This window comes from Coloeus monedula (genome assembly GCF_965178545.1).
Source record: "Coloeus monedula genome assembly, chromosome: 6".
Classification (NCBI taxonomy): Eukaryota; Metazoa; Chordata; class Aves; order Passeriformes; family Corvidae; genus Coloeus; species Coloeus monedula.
In genome coordinates this window covers 24,017,352-24,040,812 of record NC_138786.1, presented here as the reverse complement: position 1 = coordinate 24,040,812, position 23,461 = coordinate 24,017,352, and the positions used below count along the sequence as shown (strand labels likewise).

Below are 23,461 nucleotides of genomic sequence, written 5' to 3'. Positions count from 1 at the left end.
ACACGTGGTTGTGTTAAGGCAGTGAAGGAAACAGAGAGAGATCTCCAACAAGGGACACAGCAGGACATAATTTCATACACAAAGAGAGCACATTTCAGCGTTACCACAGAGTCATTCATACTTTCTTGGTAGCATGTGAGGCATTGTGGAGGGGCTTCCGCTGAAAGAGAATGCATCAAAAATACAGCAAACAAACTGTCTGCAATGGAATGTCTTTTTTATTGGCAGTGCATTATTAATTACAATGGCAACAAATAGAGCAAATTGTCATACAGAGTCTTTCCCAGACAGTGTTTTCCACTGTACCCACAGCATCAGCTCCTGGCCCACCCAGTCAAAAAACCTCACGAAGAACCTTCCATGGAACCACAGGTTCACCTGAATACTCAGGGCAAAATGCTTTGTATGGGTACACAGCACACAGGCATCTCACTACTCTCCTTAGGCAGGGTTTGGAGAATGCTCTAACTCGGCAAGGCTTACCTGTGGGGTCTGAGAACTCTTGGAGCTCGGGTACCTGGGGTGGTAACATGGGTGGCTCGGGTAACTTCCCAGATCTCAGCATGTCTAACTCAGCCTGCAGCTCCCGGATTTTCTTCTTCAGCCGGATACAGTTGGGGCAGAAGGACGTGGTGGGGATTTCATGGGAGTTGCCTTGTGCAGAGGCCAGTGACAACTCGGTTGGGCTATCTGCTTTAAGTGACAGGGGCTCTTCTTCCTCGTCTTCAAGGATGCTCATCTCCTTGGCTGAGATGAAAGAGGAACTGTGAGGGACCTTCCAATCCCTCTCGCTCTGGTTTCTGCTGAGGCTCAGGGAGCCGTGCTGCATGGCACTGCCACACTGCTCAAAGATGTCTTCAGCTTGGTATTTAGATGCTCTTCTGAGGGAAAGTGGTGTACTTGTTGCTAACTGGTTCTCTTCAAACTTGGCAGACTCCAAAGAAGCCTCCAGGACATCTTTGAAGATGAGGTCAATCTTTTTTTTCTTTGTTTGGGGGTGGGATTCCCCCTCGTCACAGCTGCGCTTGTAGGGGCTCTTCCCCTGCTTTAAGGTGGTGAACTGGAGTGCTGCCCTTGCATCCTCTTGATTTTCTACATTCTTTTCTGACTTTTCGTTCTGTAACATTTTGTCTCCTAGAATGGAAAATGAGGGGTGGGGATTATCACTGGGAACCGAGCAACATCCCTCAATCTAAAACTCAAACAAAAAAGAACAAAAAAGCAGACTGAATCCCTGCAGGTCTGCATGTTATGTTACAAGCCAGGGAACTGACGCAACTCAGTGGAAACCGAGGCTTGCAAGAGGAGAAGCCCTGCTAATGGGCATGTCTGCAAAAACAGAGACAGTCCTGGGTAGCCACAGCAGAGTAGAACCCACACACTTCAAAGAGAAGAGAAACTACAGGCAGCTTGTTTAACCTAAAGGTATAACCAACCTGCGTTGGAAGAGGACTATGAGGTGAATGACTGATCATGGTGGAAACTATACCCAGAGCCTAAGTGCCATTTTCGCTGGCTGGAAGTCCTGTGCCTGTTTTGACTTGGTAAAAGGTATCAAGCATACAGCAGTGCAGCGAGAGATTTACACCATTTCATGACAACCCCAGAGCCTGTGCACACCATGGCACAAAGTTTGCAAGCCCCTTTACTCTCGTTCAGTTTGGAGGCTGCTCCAGAAATGCAAAAGTAAAAGAGTAAAAACAACTTGCACACTTAAAACCTAAGGTACACATTGTCAACTGAGCTACAACGGGTGAATGCCCTCCAAGGATGGGACATTTAGCTTGTCCTGGTGGAGTCTGAGAGTATGGCCATTCAGTAATCAAAAAAAAATATTAAAAGCAACCTCATACAAATTATTAATTGCTTAAAATAAAGGGAATAGCCAGATTTCCTTACCTGGAAATTCAAAAGACGATAGGTTTGGCTCAATTTCCATCACTCTTCTATCTTGTAAATAACTTCAAGCATTGATGGCTTCCCAAACAAGACGCTGCTTTATGCTGATTTTTGGTTTTGTTTGCTTAAAGTGTATTCATGCTTTCATAAGAGTTATGGAGCAAAAGCTACCATTCCCTCTCTAAGGAGAGCAATGCTAAGAATGCAGAGAAGATGCAAGACTCGAAACAGTTAGAGTAAGGCACTGTAAAAAGGGCTGGCCTGAATGGATGGGATTTTGCATTGGATTGGGATGCTGGCTGGGAAACCCAGCCCCTTCTTTAGTGAATCCATAACAACGGATCTCATTTTCAACACATTGACGAGAATCTCTACAGACAAAGCTTTCAGTTTCTCTCTTAGTATTTCCCCTGTTATGGACTACAGCAACTACTGTGAGAGGTAGGGATTTAGAGAACCGGTTCTTCTTTCTCGGTGATTTTTCCCCCAACCAGCCGAGTGCTTCAGCCCTATGGAAAAGCTAGAAATCACAAGACGATCCCTCATATTATTGGTCTCAACTCCAATGATGAGGCGGGTCAGAAACTATCAACAGAAACAAAACCCAGGAACCATGTTATTTTTCTGTGAGTTAGTAAAGTGTGCCACTTGGCTTCATTTGACAGACTCATCTGCAGGGATTTAAAATCTTTTAAATAGAAAGTGACTCAACAGATTTTTGTGCTGCTTCCTGACCACCTCCCAGTCCCCTCCCAGCTGAGGCTTCGATGTCTCTTGCAAGTCTAGCATTGGCCCAGGTGATGCTCCGCTTTAGCAACATCTCTGCGCCCCTTTTGTGAAGGCAGGCTGAGCCCAGCTTGCAGCAGGATGAGCTCACCGAGATGTCAGGGGGTTTCCGGAATGGTCTCTGCAGCCACATGAGTTTCTACCTGAGGGTGCATTAAACTGTGGCAGGTTCTGGAGAGTCCTGAGGCAGATCTTCACCACGCTTGTAGCACAGAGCAGGCTGTGAGTTACCGTTGCAGCTCCCACAAACCATGACACCACAAAAAACCATGACTAAAGGCATGTCTGCCTGGCAGGGCAATAGCTCATAGCCTTGGTGCCCCAAGGGCACAGACTGTCTCTTGCTGTACTTTCAGAAAGCACTAAGCCATCTGGATGACTAATGTGTGCATGTCATTGCAGCAAAATCACTGCAGCCTATACCTAATCACTCACTGATGTTCATTAACATAAAAAAGCAAATCCATACCCATGTTAATTCAGAAGTGGGAATTGCCCAAGTACAGCCACCAAGATGTAACACTGCAAGTGCATAACAACCCTAAGGTGATAGAGATAACCAGCTTTTTCAAGACATCTTGTCAACCCCACAACTGAAGAGGAGACACCTTTTACCAAGTCAAGGCAGCAACAACAGCTGTGTAATAATATACTCAGGAATTGTAATTACAAAGTTATATTTAGTGTGGCTGCCCCTCGGAGGCCCTGCCATTCTGCATCTAGCCTGGAAAGAAATATTCCTAATTAATTTCAAGTATCAGCATTGTACAGATGAACAGATGCATTAAGAATTTTTGCTTTCCTCTAAAGCTTCCTATATTGCTGACAATACATGGGCCCAAAGGACTGCTGCGTTTGTTTCAACATTTCTACTCTTTAGATAACAATTTTTATCCAAGGAAGAATCAGTCTGACAAGAACAAAGCCTCCTGTACGTTGTACACACATTCTAAGGTTGTGAGACTAAGGAGTCTCTAGCTGATGTCGCGCTGATCCCAAATTATCTTTCTGAAGAAAGAGGAGATAAATTAAACGAGGAAAATGGACAAACACACCAAGGAAATCGCTTTCATATGCACACAAAACCAGCCAGGGCTCCCTCAAACAGGCTGCTCACAGGAGCCAGAGAAAGCAGCATGTTCAGAGGAGAAACCTAATGCTGTCTTGTAGGATCATCAGCTTGGTAATCTTCAGGCCAGAAAGTCTTGTGACAGGGGCGCTCTGTGATCCCTGGGCGTTGCACCAGGCCCTTGCAGCACACACACACACAACATGGCACAACACAACACGTGGCATGACACATCACAGCACAAATCTTTATTTCATTATCTCTGTGACTGTGGTTATCTTATTCTCCTTGTACACCCATCCATCTATGCCAGGCAAAGCTGGGGGCTATCACCCAGAGGTGCTCTGCTTCTAGAAATGCAGCTCTCCTCACACAGCCTGTGCAAAACCTACTTCACCCACCACACTTGGCCCAGCTGTTGGGCAGCCCAAGGGGATCAGGAGAAAGGATGGCAAGGGAAGGGACTCACCACTTGTGAAATTTCTGTTGATGGTTTCCTGGGACATACTGTGCAACCGCTTCATGTAGTCCTCACTGTACCAGACCCGCAGCTTCTCCCCAGGGTGGATGTCACGGCAGGCACGGAAGTAAATCCTCTCGCTGTGCTGAAAGGCCATCAGGTTTTGCTCCCTCTCCTCCCGGGAGATGATGACATACCTGGGGGCGAGGAGACAAGGCAGGTGTGAAGCACAAACTTCTCTCCTGTGCTCCCCCTTTCATCAGAATGACAACCATGAAGAAGCCAGAATGGCCTTCAGAGAGAGCCATCAACACAGCCAGGCTGGAAAGCATGGAGTTATAAGCAATGGTGTGCAGACGAGCATGGACACCCAGGGAACACTAAGCCATTGGGGCTGTTTCTTGCTGGGGAAGGGATGACAAAAATGCACATCCAGCCTGAAAGGATGTCTGCCAGCAAGGGTGACACAGACTCTCCCAGGCAGAAATATCTTTGCCTAGTGATAGAAACAAGGACTTCTGGACTCCCCACCATCACTTCACATCCCAGGGCTTCCTCCCTTATTCTCAGGAATATCTGGAATATGGCAGGGTTCCTCTGTCTGTTTCCCCAAAACACTGCCTTCCTTTTTAGTTGGTAATAGATTTGCTTGCTTCTCTCCTCTCAGACAAGCAGAATTGAGATTCAAAGGACAGCAACATGGGCACCTAATGTGCATGGGAGTATGTGCTGGTTGTCCAAGGACATGCCAGTATTGGAAGGTTTTGCACTTTGGAGTTCAGCAGGGTGTGACAAAAATACAATACAGCTCTGCAACTAGAAACCCCAGCACCACATTGTGGGGATCTCCTAGCAATGCTGACAGAAGGATCACTTTCAGGGCATGGGATTTATTTTCCTGATTTAAAACAGCTATATTTCAGCTCAGAAGAAACGTATTTATTCCCACTCCAAGCAACTGGCCCTCTGTGCAACTTACTAAGACAGAGATCTATCACTGGGGTCATATTACTTGCTCTCACAATCCTCTTGTTCCCGCTAGAGGACAGGAAAAAGGCTTGGTAATACTGGTTCCAGCTGCCACCAGCATGAGCTTACACCATTTACCCAGGAAGGAGGCCCCGTCATGGCATGCGCAGATCCCAAAGCAGACCTGAACAGTCCATAGCTAAAGCTTATTTCTCCTCTTACGCCATTTGCCTCTGTTATCCAGCACTCCCTGCTGCAGCAACCTCAACAAAGGCAAGGAGGCTGCAGAGGAGCATATGGCTCCTCTGACATCTGCTGCTGCTAGTCCTGGCCCAAGTTCCCTAATGTATATACAGGTACTTGGCTTAGGAAATCTGTCAAATTTTTTGAATATTCTACCTTCTCTAGCCATGTGAATGGACAGATAAAGACACAAGACCACTGGTATGTGATCACACTAACCCACACACACAAGGTCACGAACTTGGTGGAACTTCCCACAAAACACAGAAAACAAGTCTGCAGTGGCAGTGTCTCAGGCTGCCTGAGGCTCAACCAATTCTGGTTTTAATGTTAAGTGACTGTGCATGTGCCTGCAAGCAGTTGTATTTTTCCTAATGTGTGCTACCCAGGATTCTCTGCCATCTTCAGTAATTATTTAAACAGCAGACTCTAGTACTGCTAAAATCGGCTTTTATTAACCCTTAATTGCTTCTGATCACAAAACAAAGGAACTTTTAAAGTACCAGTTTATGTACTTATTTGAGAAAGAAGAGAGACCTGGACCAGTGTGGTGGGAAGGTCCTGCAGTAGCACACAGCTGCCAGGCTGTTGCTTTTGGGTGTTAGTGATCGCTCCTCAAAAGGTGTATCAGGCCTTCAGCCAGCCAGGAGATACACAACCCTTGAGACAGACCAGTGTGCTGCGGTCAGCCTGATGCCCTGCAGTACAGGAGCACAGGAGATCCAAGAGGATGCTCTCTCCAGTCCAAGAAAAATGTCAGGATGCTTCCTAGCACCAGCTAAGGAGAGACCCAGCTCTGCATCCCACCGTCCACAGCAGAAGTGACAGGATCAGGCTGCCCCTGTGAAGATTTACTAACCTAAAGTCACTCTGAGATCCTTAACACAACATACATGACCTGTGTGCCCACAGCCAGTGGCACCGAGGAATCCATGGAGCAGTGGCAGGATGGTCGGGTGCATTTCCAGCAAACTGCATTTGACAGTGAGATGTAGAAAATACAACTTCAAATGGGAAGGGGAGACCCTCATTAACTATTCCCACCAGGGCTCTCTTTTATTATGAAGTATTTTGTTAAGCTTGAGCACGAGCTTTTCCTGTTCACTGCTCTGCTTCTGACTCTACAGCCCTCCACATTTCTGCCCAAGTATCCTTCAGCTCTGCTGCCCGCATCCTGTGGCTCTGGCTGCCTCCTGGAGCAGCAGGGTGCTGGGAGGAGAGTGCAGGCTGGAGGGCATGAGCTGCAGCACTGCTGCAACCCTGCAGCAAATGCTGCCTGGCTGCTCATCCAGCCTCCTGCAGCCACTGGTACTGCCAGTTTCATCAGGAGCCCTCAACAGAGAGTTCTGGCATAATCCAGTCACAAACATGTTTCTTCACAGCTGTGTGCAGCTAGCAAGTGGTTTATGCTCCTGGAGAGGAAGCTTTCCCTCTGTGATACTTCCCTGAGGTAAGGTAAATGAAACTACACAAATGAACCGATTTTGAAGCAGCGCTGCCCAGCCCCAGGCTCGAGTTTCCCCGGAGGCACAAAAGACACAGGTTACAAAGGACTGCATAAGCCCCACATTCCAACTGTTGGTCTGAGACACTTCGTGCCTGCACACCACAGCTCAGGGGCAGATGCTTTCCAAGGATGGAGAAAGTCATTCCACAAAAGGGCAGCCAGCTTGGTGAACCAGGGGCACAAACTACCAGCTGAGGAGAGACTGCATGATCTGTCTTCACTGACACACACCCCAAGGCCAAAGTGCTCAGAAGAATCCAACCCTTCATGCAAAGACTGCAAAGTGCCCAGTCCCTGTCCCAACGCCAAGTGCTCCATTTGGATTGAAGCAAGGAGGCTACCTTGGTTTGGACACCCAGGACAGGCATGGTTAGGCTGACCCAAGCACTGCACACTGATGGGCAAGGCCCTGCTTGCAGAGCAGGTTTCCCAGGGGACCGTGATCCCCAGAGAAGGAGCAGAGTCATACCGCTCTTGCAGCGGACCCAGACACCCTCAGCTGCACCTGGTCCTGCAGAGAGGCATTGCCACCAGCCACAAATCCATCATTTTGTGTCCTGTCTAGTCCTTGTGACAGGCCAGCCTCCAGAACACCACAGATTCTGCCCAGGCTACTCAGGACCAGACATCACACCAATGGAGACCACTTCTGACCCACCTGCAGCTACTGGGGCTTGGATCAACCCCACAGCTGTCAGAGGCACAGCTCCTTTCTCTGCAGGACCACCTCTCCCACAGACTCCCAAGCTACCAGCAAATAAAAATCATTTCATTTTTCCTAAGCCACAGCCCACTCGGGACACCTAATTCCCAAGTTTTGGGATGGCCAAGTGAGCATGCCCAGAAAAATGTCAAGGTATTTTTTGGCAGCTGGGATCATTCCTCCCCAGGAGGGAAACAGAGCCTCTGGTGAGGATCCAGAAGAGATGGTGAAGAGGGAGGAGACCTCTGCAGCTGGAGGGAGGCTCAGGCTTCTCCCCTTCTCCTCTCCACTATCCCCCTGGACTTGCCCCATGCCTCCCTGCTGCCCACTCCATTGCTCACCCTCCATCTGGCCTTGGGGGTGCTCTGGTGATGCCCTACCAGGGCAGAGCACTGCAGGGAAAAGGCCACCGGCCTTTCCCAAACCAACATTGGGTACAGAGCCAGGGCAGGAGATCCCATGCAAGAGAGCAGCCACCAGCCCAGGCTGATGCCATGGGATGCCGTACATGTAAACCCTGCCTCAGTGCTCTGATGCCAAGTGTCTCCAGGAGACCCGTATCTGCAACAGGCCTGTTACCAGCTCAGGCAAAAACTGTAGAGAGAAACAAATGACTCAACAGCAGCTGTGTTAAAAGTGTTATATATTTATTGCATTCTTAACAAAAATACTTTTAAAGAGAGAATTTTTTCAGCATGTACAGACATGGAGATACTGGGGTTGAGCACAGTAGTTTGCTTTGACACAGACACTTACTTCTACAGCCAGTTAACATGATAGGTGCAGGAAGAAGTATCCTTTGCGAGCCAGTACAGAAAAGCCACTCCACCGAGAGGTCTACACAGGGCAGGAGATACGTCCCCAGATCTGGGCCAATCTGTAATAGTCCACAGAGGAAACTAGGGGAGACATCAGGCAGTTTATAGTAAAAAGTCCTTTCTCCTGACCAGTGCCCAGCCTTTGGGGATTTGCACTGAGGACTGTGCATCCTGCACCAGGATTCCCTCTCTAAACACATCTGTGTGGGCAAACTGATAGCAGCAATGATGCTAACTCTCTCCAGTGCCCAGCACCTGCAGGAGTCTCCTCCTTTGCAGACCTCAGGGTTCCCAGAAGGGATCCTCCTGAACAACATCAGAGGAGCTAATCTTACCAGTATATCCATAGGAGGACATCAGTAGAGATCAAATATTATAAAAATATAAAACACTATTATTAATGTATAGCAGCAGCACTATATTGACTCAAAAAGCCTTTAACACGTATCACCCTTTTTTCAACTCTCTCTGATTCATAAATTAAATCCACTTCTGCCAGATTTCCCAATCTCCCCTTCATCTGAAGAGAGACTGTGATTTTTGCAGAATACAAATGTTTCAACAGAAGTAAAAGGACATCCTCAGGGGAAGGTGAGCAAGTTCTGCCCTGGTCTGGTACCAGCACTGTAAGGAATGTCCCCTGCATTAAACCAGCTGGGTCATTCCTCAGAAAGGAGGCTTTTTTTCTTTGCCACTACTTCCCTGAGCAATCTTTTACTGCACCACTAAAAATAAATTACTTGAATTAGAATTACAGAACATCTTAGGAAAAAAAAAAAGGAAAAGCATGTCAGGAATTCCTGAATGCCTGACACAGCAGATATACAATGAACTTTTCAGGAAAGAAGCTAGTGCACTATACTTTCAAAGGAGAGGCCACACAGATTAACGATGACCCTTGAAGATCACACAAAACAAGCCACCCTTCTGCTACACCGCGCTGCCTACGTTCAATTCCACGGAAGCTTCAGTAACTTTTCTGCAAAGTCTGTAGCCCAGCCATGGCATGATGATGTACACTCATACTAACTGGAACAGTTTCCTGCAACCAACCTCCAAATACAATAGGACAGCCTGGAGAGCATGGTGTGCTGTGTGGTTAACACCTTGGCCCTTTTCCCTGCTGAAGATTACCATGATAATGGTCCAGGTTTTTCCACAGATGGGGGCAGCATGCGAGATACAGATGTGCAAATTAAGGAGAAAATAGACATGTTATAAAAGAGCTACCACATATATTATCACCACCTGCAGTGACACTATTAAAGCCTAGTTCCAGAATCAGTGTTGTACATGGGAACCTCACACAGCTCTAGAGCAATTCAAATGTTACAACACAGTTCTTTCTTGCATCTCTATGGGGAAAGAAAGCAGTACAAAACCAATATGTCTAAGATTTCAACCTATGTAGCTGTGAATTTAGACTGTAAACTCTTTATGATAGGAGAACACAGTACAGATCCCACCATAATAAAACTAAGTGCAAAGTAACTGTACTGAAGCTGACAGAATTACAGTGAAACAAAACCAAACTGGCTTGAGGTCAGAAGCAGGCCCTACATCTTTTCTGTGCAGGCTCTCACATTTTGAAGGGGTGGGGTGGTTCAAAACTGAAGATTTGACAACATGCAAGAAAATTATATGATACAATTCTCTTTAAATGTTGTCGTATGATGAAATAATTGTATTTTAACTGCAACTGTAAAAGTTAAGTAGAGGTTTCAGACTGGAGCAAACAAAGGTTAAACTCTTTAACACAAGTGCATGTGGTACTGTAGGATCCAGGCCTATGCCATAGCAGCCCTTTTCAGCAGTCTAAAACCCTACAGTGCTGAGACCCGTCCTCAGAATTGTGCCTTCTTCCCTTCCCTGCACAAGGTCTGCTTTTACACTCCTCTCCCCAAACCTGTAAGTCACAGTAAGCCCCGGAATAGCCCACTATTGCTGAATGAAAGATAAAAGCAACAATCAGAAAGAGTTTTTAGTCATAAGGCTGTATTTCTGCACATACTGCATATACTAACATTCAGGAAGATGATGGGAATGCAGTAGTAGGGTAAATTTGTGAGCTGATTGCAAAGGGATCTCTGTCTCAGTAAATAGTATTTCACAGGCATGGGAAGAGATCCAGATAATGATTTCTATTGCATCTCTTAGTTTATAGAGCATTTAAAGCATGGGGAAGCCAGTGAAAACTCCTAATCTCTATAAACCCAAAGATGTCCTACATTCCAAGCTCTACAGTATTTGAGATTCCTCTTTGCGATTGCAGAGGGCCAGTCCTACAATTAGCTGCCATATTCACACTGCTCTGTTAGCCAGCAAGGGGATGGATGGGTTGGGTCAGCTGCTGACCTTCCCCACAGAATACTGATACACACGGAGAAGCCATCTGAACATGCAGCAGCTCAGAAAGGGGCATCCCTCTTTTCTTTACATGACACAGACTAAAAAGTATGTTTTCTTTTTCGTGACCTGGTGGCCCGTGCAGGAGTCATCTGTTTTAGAGAGTTTTGGTTGGACTCTGCACTGGGCTCAGGGGGCTGTTCAGAGCAAGCTGCTTGCAGACAGGACCCTGGCATGACACTAGGATCCTGTATCCTATGGAAAGCCTGGACCCCATCACGTATTTCTGCCAGCGTCTGACACATCTGGCCAACCTGGCTGGTGAGGTCAGCCACGCTCTGACTGACAGCATGCATGCTATCTGCCATGTCCCTGTGAATGGCCACCAGCTCCTGGCAGAACTGCCTGAACAGGTCTGTTTGCTGTGCGTGGGAATGGAGAAGCTGGCGATCGAAGCTGGAGAGGGGCGGGCTCCTGCTGCGGGGGTGCGGGGGTCTGCAGGCCGAGGTGGTGCGTGGGGATGGACAGTGCAGTTCCTGCCTTTGGCTGGCAGCTTCCAAGGGCTCTGATGAGGAAGAAGTGTGGAGGAAGGAGGGCCCGGAGAACTGACTGACACCTGCACCAGCCCTCTGCAGCGAAGCGAAGTGGTGTTCCTTAGAAGTGCCTGGCATCTCTTCATCTTCATCAGCTTAAACAGAAGAGGAAGCATGAATTATTAATGTGAAATCCCTCTCAACACTGGCTTCTGTTTCAGGATATCTCAAAGAACATAGAAAAAGGCTTTTCCCCTCCCCCCAGTCTGCCAGTTCAGACAAGCCTGTAGTTTCTGACGCATAACTCAACATGCAAGTTCTGCAACGTTAGCACTGGGTGACAAGATTAGCCATAAGAAACCTGAAGAGTGGGTGAACCCAAGCTACTGTGGTATTCTGTACACAGCATTGTCCATTACTAGAATATAAATCCATTTCAGACAGTAGCAATGACTCCTCTTCCCCAAACCCGTAAGTAGCTAGCACAAATATTTTGGAGGGACACAGACTTCTCATGCAAAAATCCTACTCCCCTGTCATTTCTTACATGCTCTGCACTGACAAGAGCAGAGATGTTGCATTTGCTGCTCTCAAAGTGTGTCCTGCAAAGCCACCATGTGGCTTGGCATCACTAAGACAACCAGGCAGTCAGGCATAGCAGCAAGAGGACCCTATGTCAATCACAGAAATACACTTGATGCAAAATCAAAACTAAAGCAGAATGCCATGGGAAAATTCTCGTTAGTCTGATAAATGTCTAGTGATGTGCCAGTTCACAGGTACAGGCATGTGAAGAGTAAGAAGAGACAAGGTTTCACCTGGTGCAGCTGTCCACTATTTCCTTGCATAACCTGTACTCTTTTTACCTCTGAAATAGTGCAACTGGCTTCCAAGAGAGATGCAAAGAATGACCAAGTCCCACCTTGTCAGTTCTGGCAGATTTTGTCCTTGCTTTCCCACTAACAACTTCAGATATGAGATCAGACCTAGTGTGGCGGGACAGTGCCACCCATGAGGTATTAGTTGACCCACTCCCCAAGAAGTTACCCCCTCCTTCTCTCCTTTGTACCCCTAAAAGCTCACAAACAAGAAGTTGCACCTCCACAAAAGAAAAGTGTCTGTACAGAACCATGGAAAGAACCTGCACAAAGCAGCTTGTGGTTTAGCACTGGAAGGTGTCAGAGAATTGTGATGTAAGAAGATTAACTTTAAAAGCAGGGCCAGCAGTTTCTTTAAAACCAGTGAAGAAGGAGTCATTATTGTCTACCTTTATCACAGCATTTATGCTGATCTTTCAGACCACTATGGAGAAATCATTAGTGGCCCAACCTCAGCAACGTACACCAGTGATCACTGAGACCCCCAAAGCTCTCTTGGAAGTGATCCATTAGTGACTGGCAGATGACTCTCAGTTTGGTAACATTGCTGTTTCATCAGGGTGAAGATCTCCTAATCTTTTCAAGCACTTTTTCCACACACTGGAGGCAGTCATACCTCAACTACAGATGCTCCCTCACTTGCAGGATTAATTCATACTTCTAATCCATTATCTACACTCGGAAGACAGTATGGAAAAGAACTAGATAAACAGATAGAGATGATCTTAACTTGAAAACAAACCATCTCAGCACTCCACAACCATCAGAGCAGGCTGTCTTGAAACCAATCACAGCAGAAGGACCTGTCTTGACAGGCAACCCAGCATCTCATACAACACACAAGGCTCTTCTGGCGTCACTGAGATATGCAAGCATAAGACAAAGAGGTGTTAAGGCAGTGATACTTACAGCTCGTTGACAGGCTGTCAACCACGTCCAGATCCGCTCTCCGGAAGCTGTGCCTCTGGTGCGATGAATGCAGTGCCGACTCGATGGCTCTCTCATGGGCGGTCAGGACGATGGCCGAGGGCCGCCCCGCGCTGCCGGGGCTGGAGAGGGACCTCTGCATGAATGCCAGTTTGTCCTTGGTCCTTCTCTTCATGTCGTCCCATCTGTGTTTAATGTCTTTCACAGACCTGGGGACCTGGCTGACTGATGTGATCTGCCTGGCTATGCCTTCCCAGATCTTGTCCCTGTCAGCGTGGGATAGACGCATTGTCTCCCTCCCAAACAGCATGGCTTCATTTCGGGTCACCTCGGTGACCAGAATGTCCAGTTCTTCCTTGGAAAACTTGGGCTTCCTCTTTCGTTCAGCCATGTTCCTTGGGTTGAACATCCCACAAAGCATAATTGGGTAAAAGGAAATCAGCGCAAAGCAGTCCCCTGCATCCAACCACATGGCCAGTGCAGTACTGGGGCAGAGGAGTTTGGTGGGATGCAGCTCCCCTGACCCACAACAACCTCTCAGTTTTCCTCAACTGCACCAGGAAAAGGCAGCCATTTTGTTTTTAAAAGGCAATTTTCAAGCTTAAGAAAAAAAATACCAAGCAATGCTAGTGTGAAGGAACCCTCTCAGCTTTAAAGTTAAAATTTAATTTTACACATCGGCTGATGCCCTGACTTACATATGAGAATTTCAGTTCAGCCTCATATCACTTGCCACGGTTTGTGCACAGAAAGAAGTGTGAGAGCTCGCAATCACAGCAGTGAATTAGCTTCTAATGTGACACTGCTTGAGACGTAGAGGAAATTTAGAGGCCTGAAACATATCTTATTGTTCTACCTGGCACAACATGCAATAGAAACTTTCACACCACCCTTTGTGTTACAACTTGCAGGATGTCATAAAGAGGCTACATCAAATTGGATTTTTTTAAGGGTAGGGAGGTTTTGACTAAACTGGTGGGCAATTTCTGCAACTTGCTTTTCCTAAGGAAAGATTTTTTTTTCAGCATTGGGGTACTCCACATCCAGCATTTGTCTGCTTCACAGCAAGCTCTTGTTTCACCCAGAAATGGCTGCCATTTCCCATTGTTCTCAAAAGGAATGAGGCCACCCACTTGTTTTTCCTGGCTAGGCTTTCAGTCACTACCACCGACATGAGCCTGCACCCAGTTCCAGGTGTTTCAAATGAACAACTTGTAGCCTCAGCCCATTGAGAAGAGGAGGCAGCCATCCTGAGAACAAGCAGTTTAGTCCAAAGGAGGTGTGTGTTAATTTTTCCAGCCACAGTCAAAGAAAACTAGAAAAATAAACAAAGCATTAGTCCTAACTACATTTTTTTATTGGGAAAAAAAAAGAAGGCAGCAGATCTATTCAATAAGGAAGGAGAAAACAGACCGTCTGAACCTACAGAAAGGTGCTGACCCTTGCCATTCCAGCTTCTTCTTAGTGCTGCTAACACTGCTTTTAATCAATCTCACTGACACTGCTGCCTGCCATCAGGGCAAGCGTCAGTTCGGTTAAAGCCGGAAAACCAGTAGGAGAAGCTGCTCAAATCCAGGCCACATCAGGGACAGCTGGGACCTAAGTGCACAGATGCATTTCATGGGAACAAACACAAATGAATGCTTGAGATACTGTCTTGGTGGAGCTTCATTTACAGAGGGAAAGAAGGACTGTTTAGAGAAGATGGTAATGAAATGATGGAGAGCCAGCAAAGCACCAGCTACTCTGAACCTCAAAAAACCCCAACAAAAAACCTTACCAAACTTAAAAGGTAAAAGGAGTTCTCCCAGCTGAACACAACAAGAAGGGAAAAGGCTACACAAAACATCGAGCAAGGAAACATTTACAGTTTGACTTTTATCACATTCAGCAAAACTGGGCTAGGTGTAGATCCTCGTCAGGTACGCATGACTGCACAGTATCATCAGTGCCTCCATGAGGTGGCAACAAAACTCTGCTGACAAGCTGCTCTGGTGAAAGGGAGTAACAGTATTCTGCAAAGTGGCCCTGGGTAGGGGTGAGTTTGCAGAACAGACAGCTCTCTCTGGAGCTGCAGGGTCACAAAAACTGGTGCCCCCTCCTCTCTGCTGAACTCACAGCTGCTGTCACCAGCAAAGCTGCACTGATGGGGAACTAGAACCCTTTTTGTTCTTCCCAGACAGGATATCCCATCAAGTGCACTTAGGACAGCTTATGGTAGGCCTGGATATTCAGATTTCAGTGTTTCCACTCATTTGCTCCAGTACAACTTGGGTCAAAACAATCTAACTTCACATTCCAATAGCAAACTTGCCACACATTGAGTAATGAGCTCTGGCCAGTTTTAATCACAAATTCAATTAATGTTAGGCTCCTAGCAGGCACATCAACCTCCTCCTTATAAAAATGCAGACAGTATTACTATCAGAGGGATCTTTTTCTCCTCTAGCATGCAGTACGTCCCTAAAGGCAGTCACTGATATTTACAAGTACCTCTCTGGTGATGCCATGAGGGTTTTAGCAAGCTCCAGAGCAGCCCCAGCTGTGAGGTTGTGAATTCACACCTCAGCCCAGGTCAATCTGAAAGTGCAAGACACATTGAACAGTGGGCACTTAATGATCACCCCACAAAAATATCAATCAACTCCACTTTTCTTGGCCTCTAAGAAACAAGCATGTAATTTCTCCCAGGGCTTTGCAGTAGTTTTTGGTTCATTTTTTTTTTTTCCCCCAAGGATCATAGACCCACAGTACTTTAGGATCCCTCAACTCTGCATAAATTTTACTCTCTACTCGATAAGAACATTTGCTCCACTTGCTGCAAGGTAGCAGAAATCAGTTTATGAAGTTCAACAAAATGACATCCATAGGCTGGTGGCTTTTACCCACCCTGAACACAAGGGCAGTCACAGTAACCCTGACTGTTTTTAAAATGCTTATTTTTAAAAGGTCCTGTAAAATTGAAACAGCAGCTCAGTACTGAAAAGATTTACTAGTCAAAGCTAGTCCTGCTTTAAGCGGGCTGTTGGAACACTTGACCAGAGCCCCCTTCCAAGCTCTACTGTTGTATGAAAATCAAATCAGAGACACCTCCATTATAAGGAGTTACAGGAAGATTTACAGGACAGTTGGGCTCCCCATGACCTCTGTTACTATGCTTGGAGAGGAAAGGGGGCAGAAAGGAAGGCAAAGGAGAAAGTGAGAAAGTCTCGCTTCAGCCTTTTCACATTGGTTAAGGCAAAGGATGAATCTAAACTGTGCCAAAAGCCTAAGAATTCAGGTACTCCCATGTAAGAAGGGCTACAGATTATAAATGCTCAAAATAGCCTGGAAACCCCAAACACAAAGCACTACACTCCAACAGTTCAGTTAGGCACCACCAGTTTGGTGGTATGTTCTATCCTACATCTCATTCTGGGCCAAGTGATACATACACAGAAGGACTGACTTTCCTGAACTTTCTGAATTACTTTCATTTTTTGGTCAGATCCATTATTTTTAGAGGACACCAACAACTGAGTAAGAGAATTCCCTCAGAAGTAACCAGGAAAATAGATGGTTCTCTGCAACCCTTCAGAAGCCCCAAGAACTGCCATCAGCAGCAATTTACTGTTTGTGTCCAAGAAAGCATTAGTTTCACTTGAGGTTTGCTGCGATCCATGGTAATCAGCCCCCAGAAAAATAAAAACAGAGGAAGATGTTTGCACATGTTGAAGTCATGGAGTTTCATAAGGTATTGCAAGCAGTAGCACTTTACTCTGGACAGAGAAGAAGGGTGCATTACCCTTGTGCCAGCAGCCAGCTTAGAAGAACATGCTCCCAAGCATCAGGACTTTGTCTTGACTGACTGACTGATGAGGGAAAGGGCAAGAGGATGTTACCATTGCCATGCCATCTGCTGCACTTCCTACTCCTTCCTCCCTGCCATCCACTGCCTTGGGTAAACAGACACTTGAAATTAAACCAGCAAGTGCTGCAGTACACATATTGTCCTCAGGCAACATGAAAGTGGGCTCAGATGTGGTATTCAAACAAAAACAATAGCCAGATCTACAGGAAGAGAGAGGAGTCAGCCCAAGCTGCCCTCCCTGCGCCATACCCACCTACCCAGAAGGTGAGTGGATCTGCTTTGCAAAGTACACCATCTGTGAGTGATAGCAAAGAGCACCATCTGAAAAACAAAAAGAGCGCTGTCTACAGCGTCCTGGAAGTCAAGTGTGGTTTGTGTGTGTAATCTCAGTGTCGGGTGATGTTCTAGCACAGAATACTGAGTGCACCTCAGTCTGAAAGATGCTAACAAAACCAAAGCTTTTTGAGGACCTCTACTGCCACTTGAACTGTCAGTCAGACTCTACATAGTACTACTGTTAGAAACTCTTTTCAAGAGTAAGATCGGGAAGGTCAGTAAGACTGGTATAGCCTGCACAGGCCATTTGATACACCCTTCCCATGAAGGGTTGCAAACATCCCCTTTCCACAAAGCCACAGCCCCTGCGCCTTTCAAGGCTGTACAGAATGGCCCAGACCACACTCATACTGAGACCGAACCATGGCAAATACAAGTTTAGGCAAGAACATCCTGCTCTTTTGTGTTAGGACCATAAGTAGTGCCCATTTAAATTCAGACATCAAGCTTATGTTCACATCAGTTGAAAGAAGAGCTCATCATAGAATTTTTGCTTCCCAAGACTGCATTTTGCCCCAGCTTCACTGTCATGCAGATCACAAAGATCCAGGCCTATGTAGAAAGTCCTCACTCTGATTTTTGAACTTTGCATTCTTTACTTCTGGATGTCTGCCTACCTATCTCTTCACTGTACCACTGCTTCTTTTTGAAGTGATGACTCCAGCCTCAGCCCAGGTCTAGTATTTTATCTCATCCAGTAGTGAACAACTGTAACAGCTGGAAGCCTTATGTAAAAATTAAATCCTTTGCTGAACTTTATGAACATAAACATCAGAACGGCTGCTATCCATGTGAAGACTGAAACGGCCAGAAGTGTTGCAACCAGATATGACCAGTTAGGTCAATCTTGCATTTACCTGTACTTCGTGCTTTTTTTTCCCCTTAATGAGTGACAACTGAAAATCCTAGACATCCAGGCCAACAAACCAGGTAATCTCCCTCTGCTTTACTCTTGTAGCAGATGCATTCTTGACAATAACCTGCTTCCAAAATTCACTGTGGAAGCAGGACTGGTCTGATGGGCCTCATTGCAGCAATGCCCCGTTCTGGCAACTCGTACATGTACGAGGCCTCAGTGACCTACGTTTTGCAGATATACAGCAATACCTGAAACACTGCACCATGGTCACACACGGTGCCCTCCTGCTGCAGTTCCCAAACCCACAGCTTGCAGCTCCCAAGGCCAGCCGCACTGCCGGCTGCTCTGCCGAGGCGCGGGGCCGGCAGAGGGAGCGCAAGCACTCGCGTCAGCTCTGCCTGCAGTCGCCCAGCTCGCCTTCCTCCTCGCACAGGACAGCTGACACTGCCAAACCACAGCCAGCATGGACAGCTGGTTCAAATGAAGCCCAGAAAGAAAACAAAAAAAAGGCACCTCTTTTAGTATCTGTCAAATGAGTAGGGACAAAACCCCAAGGAGAATCAAATGTTACCTTGGGGGTAATGCAAAGCATTTAGCAAATATTTGAACATAACATAAAAATAAATAATAAAAAAATGGAATGAGAACTGTCAGTGCTTGTAAGTGGATGAATAGGATCATCTTTAACATTTATCCTCATTCCAGGAAATAGCCATCCTCCATATACACATCCTCGCCTTGTTTTAAACCCTTTCTTTGAATCTGATACCAAAACCACTCATCACAATAAACACTGGAAGAGCACAAGTACACCATTTGCAAAATGGGTGGTGACATTTTGGTTTGGTTTTCCAACACACAAAATAATAAGGAGTATTTGATGGCCTCTCTCTGGAACACAGAGCCCCAAAAGGGAAGGCAGAAGAGAACTGGACTCACCTCATCCAGTTTGCTTTGGTTTCATCTGTTCCATCAATGGATTTGTAGCGATTGTTCTTATCAACGATCTGTGGGACAAGAGAATGGATGCAGCATGTCAACCAGCTGGTCCAGGCAGGAGAAGGTCTATGAATCTCAAATCACTGCTTCAGTTCTAGCCTTACGTCATGGTGTGAAACTGTGTTGTGAATCTCAGCTCTCCCGGTATTACAGGCTGCTGACCTGGGTGAGTGTGCAGGGGCTACTCTGAACTGACTGAGAGGCATTTTTCTATGTACAAATATCTGTAACAGAACTGTGGATGGAGCTGACAAAATCATTAACAATCCTGGGATATAAAAGATTAACTTCCCTTTTGGGAAAGGGCTGAGACACACATTTATCTTACACACACAAAAGTGTGAGGAGCATTTCGTATCAGCACCTGTCAATTTTTTCCCCAGTCATAACTCAAGTTCCACATTGCAATTCTCATAATCATTAACATCTTTTGATCCAGTGATGTCTCTATCTCATATGCTAACCAAGTCCTGTAGTATGAGGGGAAAAAAGTTTTGGTGCTGGAATCTGCACGTAGATCAGTTCCTGATGGACTGGATCTCTTTTCTGGCCTCTTGGCCACCCCCTCTGCTCTCTTGTTTTATGAAAATCAAATCAGAGACACCTCCATCATAAGGAGATACAGGAAGATTTACAGGACAGTCGGGCTCCCCCTGACCTCTGTCACTATGCTTGAAGAGGAGTTACTAGGCTGGGAGGGAGTGCTAGAGGCCCATGAGAGAGCTCTGCAATCTCCAGATCATCTATCTATACCCTTAACCTGCTATTATTTATGGCAGGTCAATGCTGACGTAGTGCCCACGTGGCCAGCAGAAGACCTTTAGAGAAGGGGGAAGATGGCTAAGGTTTGGCTCCACAAGCTCTGAGCTGCATGGCTGAGGTGTCACTTAGTTGGGGAAACTTGTCACTCACCAGCCATGAGAAGAATCCTGCAGACCTGTCCTGGCTAGAGATCTGTCCTTCATACGGCCCAAAGATGTGACCTTTGGGGATCACCTCGTTCATACAGCGCACGTCGTTCTCCCCACTGGGCTCTTTAACCACCTCCATTCCGGGCGGGATGGTCAGCGCTGCCCGGTCAGGAATGCCAACGGGCACTGGAGTGTCAGACACAAACACTGGGGGGCCATGGTTCGGACACTCATCCACAAAGTACTCCTGGCAGGACTCACAAACTGCAGATGAGAAGGAAACAGGGGTTAGGTCTGGCAGACACGATGCACATGATGTACAGGCTTGGGCAGTGCACAGGATGCACAGCACTCAGAACTCAGCTCCCCGTCCTTCCCCTGGCCCAGCTGAGCCCCTTCCCCAAACTCCGGCCTACACACACAGAGATGCTTCACTGGCTGCTCCCTTGTTCTGCCACGCCTCTCAACAAGGGCTCTGCCCCAACCAACACCTGCACCTGCATGAGCCCTGGTGCCCTGCACATATCTGCCACTGATGGCTGAACACACATGGAAAGGCCCTGTCACTGCCTGCAGAGACAGAGGCTGAGGGCTCCCTGCACATCCCTGGTTAGCAGCAAGTCCTCCAGCCAAAAGGTTTGATTCCCCACACACCAGAGGGGAGCTAAAACAAACATCTCTGAAAACAAATACCCTCATCATATAGCCTTCATTCTGTGCTTGGGAGAGAGACAGCATCCCAGACACCTGTCCTGTGTCCAGACAGGGACGCAGGTCTACCAGTTGGTACTTCATAGGTATGCCAACATAAATGGTACCAGTTTTCTTTCCAGAATATGAGGGAAAGAGTTTTCATCTGCTCAAAGCTCCCTTGGCAGTTTCTGAATTCAAGTCTTTGGGTTTTCCAGACTCTCAGGGTTTTCCGATGTGTGTTTTCATGTTCCCAGCTTGCTTTCCCCTTACCTCCCTACTTCTGCCTAGTCCCTACATGGACAAGCTGCTTTTGTGCAACAATTTCCCTACCAACCATGCCAGTCTTTTCAGGTGAGAATGCAAATTTGTCCCTGGCTTTTTTTTCCCCCCTGCTTCCTGCCCCAAACTGACAGCGGAAGACCAAAGTCTACAAAAGCAGCAGTGGTGCTTTTCCCTCACTCACAAGACACTTACACCAGAAATCCACTTGCTGAAAGCTCTTGGTCATGATTACATCCCGTTTCCCTTTCAGTTTCTTGGGTTCCATCTCCATAGACTGCGGGTCAGGCCTTCCAGAGCTGAGGAGGGAACAACAGAAGGATGATGTTAACCTAGCAAGATGCTGGCACTGCACACAGAGAGAAGCTGAAGCAATGGGGCCTGACCAACTCCTGTCCCACAACTGTAGCAGAGAAATAACTACATTTGCCACCCAACCTGCCAAAAGCTGGTATCTCAGATCCTTAAGGCTAAAGCCCACAGCAGGTAATGGCTTCAGCTAGAGTAGGTGCACATGAGTAGGTGACCACCCCTGTCAAAAACCCCAAGGCAGACCTCACAAGGAAGGGCTTTAATAATTTCAAAAAGCTCAAGTATATTCCTCAAAACCACCTTTAAGCTGGGAGGGAGGTGGAGAGAAGGGGTTAGAGTATATCAGACTGAAGCTTAGCCACATACCAAGGCTGTCCATACTCCTGGTCCCGGTGTGGAGAGCAGGCCTCTGTTTTTATCGTTACCATCTCCCCTAAGGAAGCCTGGGTCTGGATCAAACAGTCCTTCAAGTTCTCACTCATGTTCTGAAAAAGAATGAAGGAAGGGAGGAGAAATATGAGTGGCTGAGAAATGACAACCTTGCTCCCGCAGGAACCACAGTTTTCCCCCCCAGGCTGGGATGTAGGCAGCAGATCACACACCAGAGCATCCACGTATGCACATAGGTGGAAACCCGTTCCTGCACTGGGGAGGGAAAAGCAGTTCAGCTGCAGGTCAGGTGAAGAGTGTGAGACACCACAGAGCAACCTGAGGCATGGAGAATCTGAAGTATGCTTCACAGAGCCCATTAAAAACACACATGGGATTTCCAACTGCATGTGGAATTTAAGACTGATGGGTGTGATATGTCATGGGAACATAGAGCACCACTACCTCCGAGCAGGTCTTTGAAGGACAAGAAAGAGGAATGCAGATTGGGGCATTGAACCAGGATCTGCCTACAAACATAACATATGCCATGTGGGAACAGACTATAGTGTACTACACCCCTGCAGATGGAGCTTTCTGTGTGCTCTGGACACCTCTGACATACAGGTAAGTGCCTACAGCGCCCTTTGGGACTCCACCAAGATTGCACAAATCATGCTCTCAATCTTCCTGTCCTTTGCAGCAGCCAGAGCTGAGCCACCACCACCCTTCTGGCACGCAAGGATGCTGCAGTGAAAATGCCTCTCCCTCTGCTCAACACAAGAGCCAGGAGGCACTTCATAGAATCACAGAATCACCAATCATTTAATGATGTTTAAAGACAGCAAGCTTCAAAACAGTAACACTTCCCTCCCTCTCCCATCATGGGGTGGTGCTGAAGAGAAAATATAGAGAAGTCAAGTGATAATAATTTGGAGTGGGTTTAATTTAGATTTTTGGAAGGGCCACTAAGCTTAAGAGCATCCCAGCTTGAGAAAAGGAATAAATTAGAGTGCTGCTCATTTCTTCATTGCATTCATCTTAAGACTTCCTGCAAGGCACACAAACTGTCTGCTCTCAGGCACCACACCAGATCAGACAGATGTCACAGCTGCTCCCCCGAAATCCCCTGTGATAGCCCCTTCCATGTCCACTGTCCAACGACATGCTCTGTTATGCTGCATACTTGCAGTGCTGACAAAGGGGCCTCTGCAGCTGATCTTCTGTCAGGAAGACTGGTGGAAGAGCCCATTCCCATCATGACTGGGCTCAGGGCATTCCTAAATTCATGTTCTAATGTCACAAACCCTGAAGACAGGAATTTTCTTATTCCACACACACTTGTATGGGCCTGAACACCATGGAAGTCTGGTCTGCTTTTCTGCCCTATTTACAGCAAGAAAGAATGCCATTCCCAACCTCTCTGGCTCCTCTTTGTGCCAGGGGACAAATGATTCGTTTTTCCAATCCAACTTCTCACATGCCAATGTGCAGCCTGAAAGACGCTTATCAAGCCTGTATCAAGGAGTGTTACTTAATACTCATATAGTGGTCTGAAAGCAAAGCCTCCGCGTAAGCAGAACTAGACACATGCAAACACATGCACTTTCAAGCCTTTACAGGATGGCCAAAACAAGACACATTTTCTTTCAGAATTACCACAGCCATTCAGAAGGAAAGTGATAATAATGCCAAAGAAGGGCTCATTATTTTGG

General features: G+C 46.8%; 2 protein-coding genes across 4 annotated transcripts in view; both read right to left on the bottom strand.

Moving 5' to 3' along the window:
* Positions 1-23,461, bottom strand: part of PRDM11 (PR/SET domain 11) — a 43,316-nt gene that overhangs the window by 3,588 nt on the left and 16,267 nt on the right. For 2 of the 3 annotated variants that reach the window (XM_082283016.1, XM_082283015.1), the window contains exons 2-7: positions 21,744-21,862; positions 21,261-21,364; positions 20,095-20,357; positions 19,123-19,190; positions 4,224-4,411; positions 484-1,134 (exon numbers count right to left, since the gene is read on the bottom strand). In XM_082283016.1, coding sequence (XP_082139142.1) covers positions 484-1,134; positions 4,224-4,411; positions 19,123-19,190; positions 20,095-20,357; positions 21,261-21,364; positions 21,744-21,859 — 1,390 coding nt within the window. In that variant the 5' untranslated portion in view covers positions 21,860-21,862. Of the gene's footprint in view, positions 1-324; positions 1,135-4,223; positions 4,412-19,122; positions 19,191-20,094; positions 20,358-21,260; positions 21,365-21,743; positions 21,863-23,461 lie in introns of those variants that run through there. The other variant, XM_082283017.1, reaches the window with a different exon arrangement.
* On the bottom strand, positions 10,517-13,529 carry LOC309574576 (uncharacterized protein; the record flags this gene model as incomplete). Its single annotated transcript, XM_082284359.1, has 2 exons — positions 10,517-11,488; positions 13,121-13,529. The coding sequence occupies 2 exons, from the start codon at positions 13,527-13,529 to the stop codon at positions 10,902-10,904; spliced, it is 996 nt and encodes a 331-aa protein (XP_082140485.1). The 3' UTR covers positions 10,517-10,901.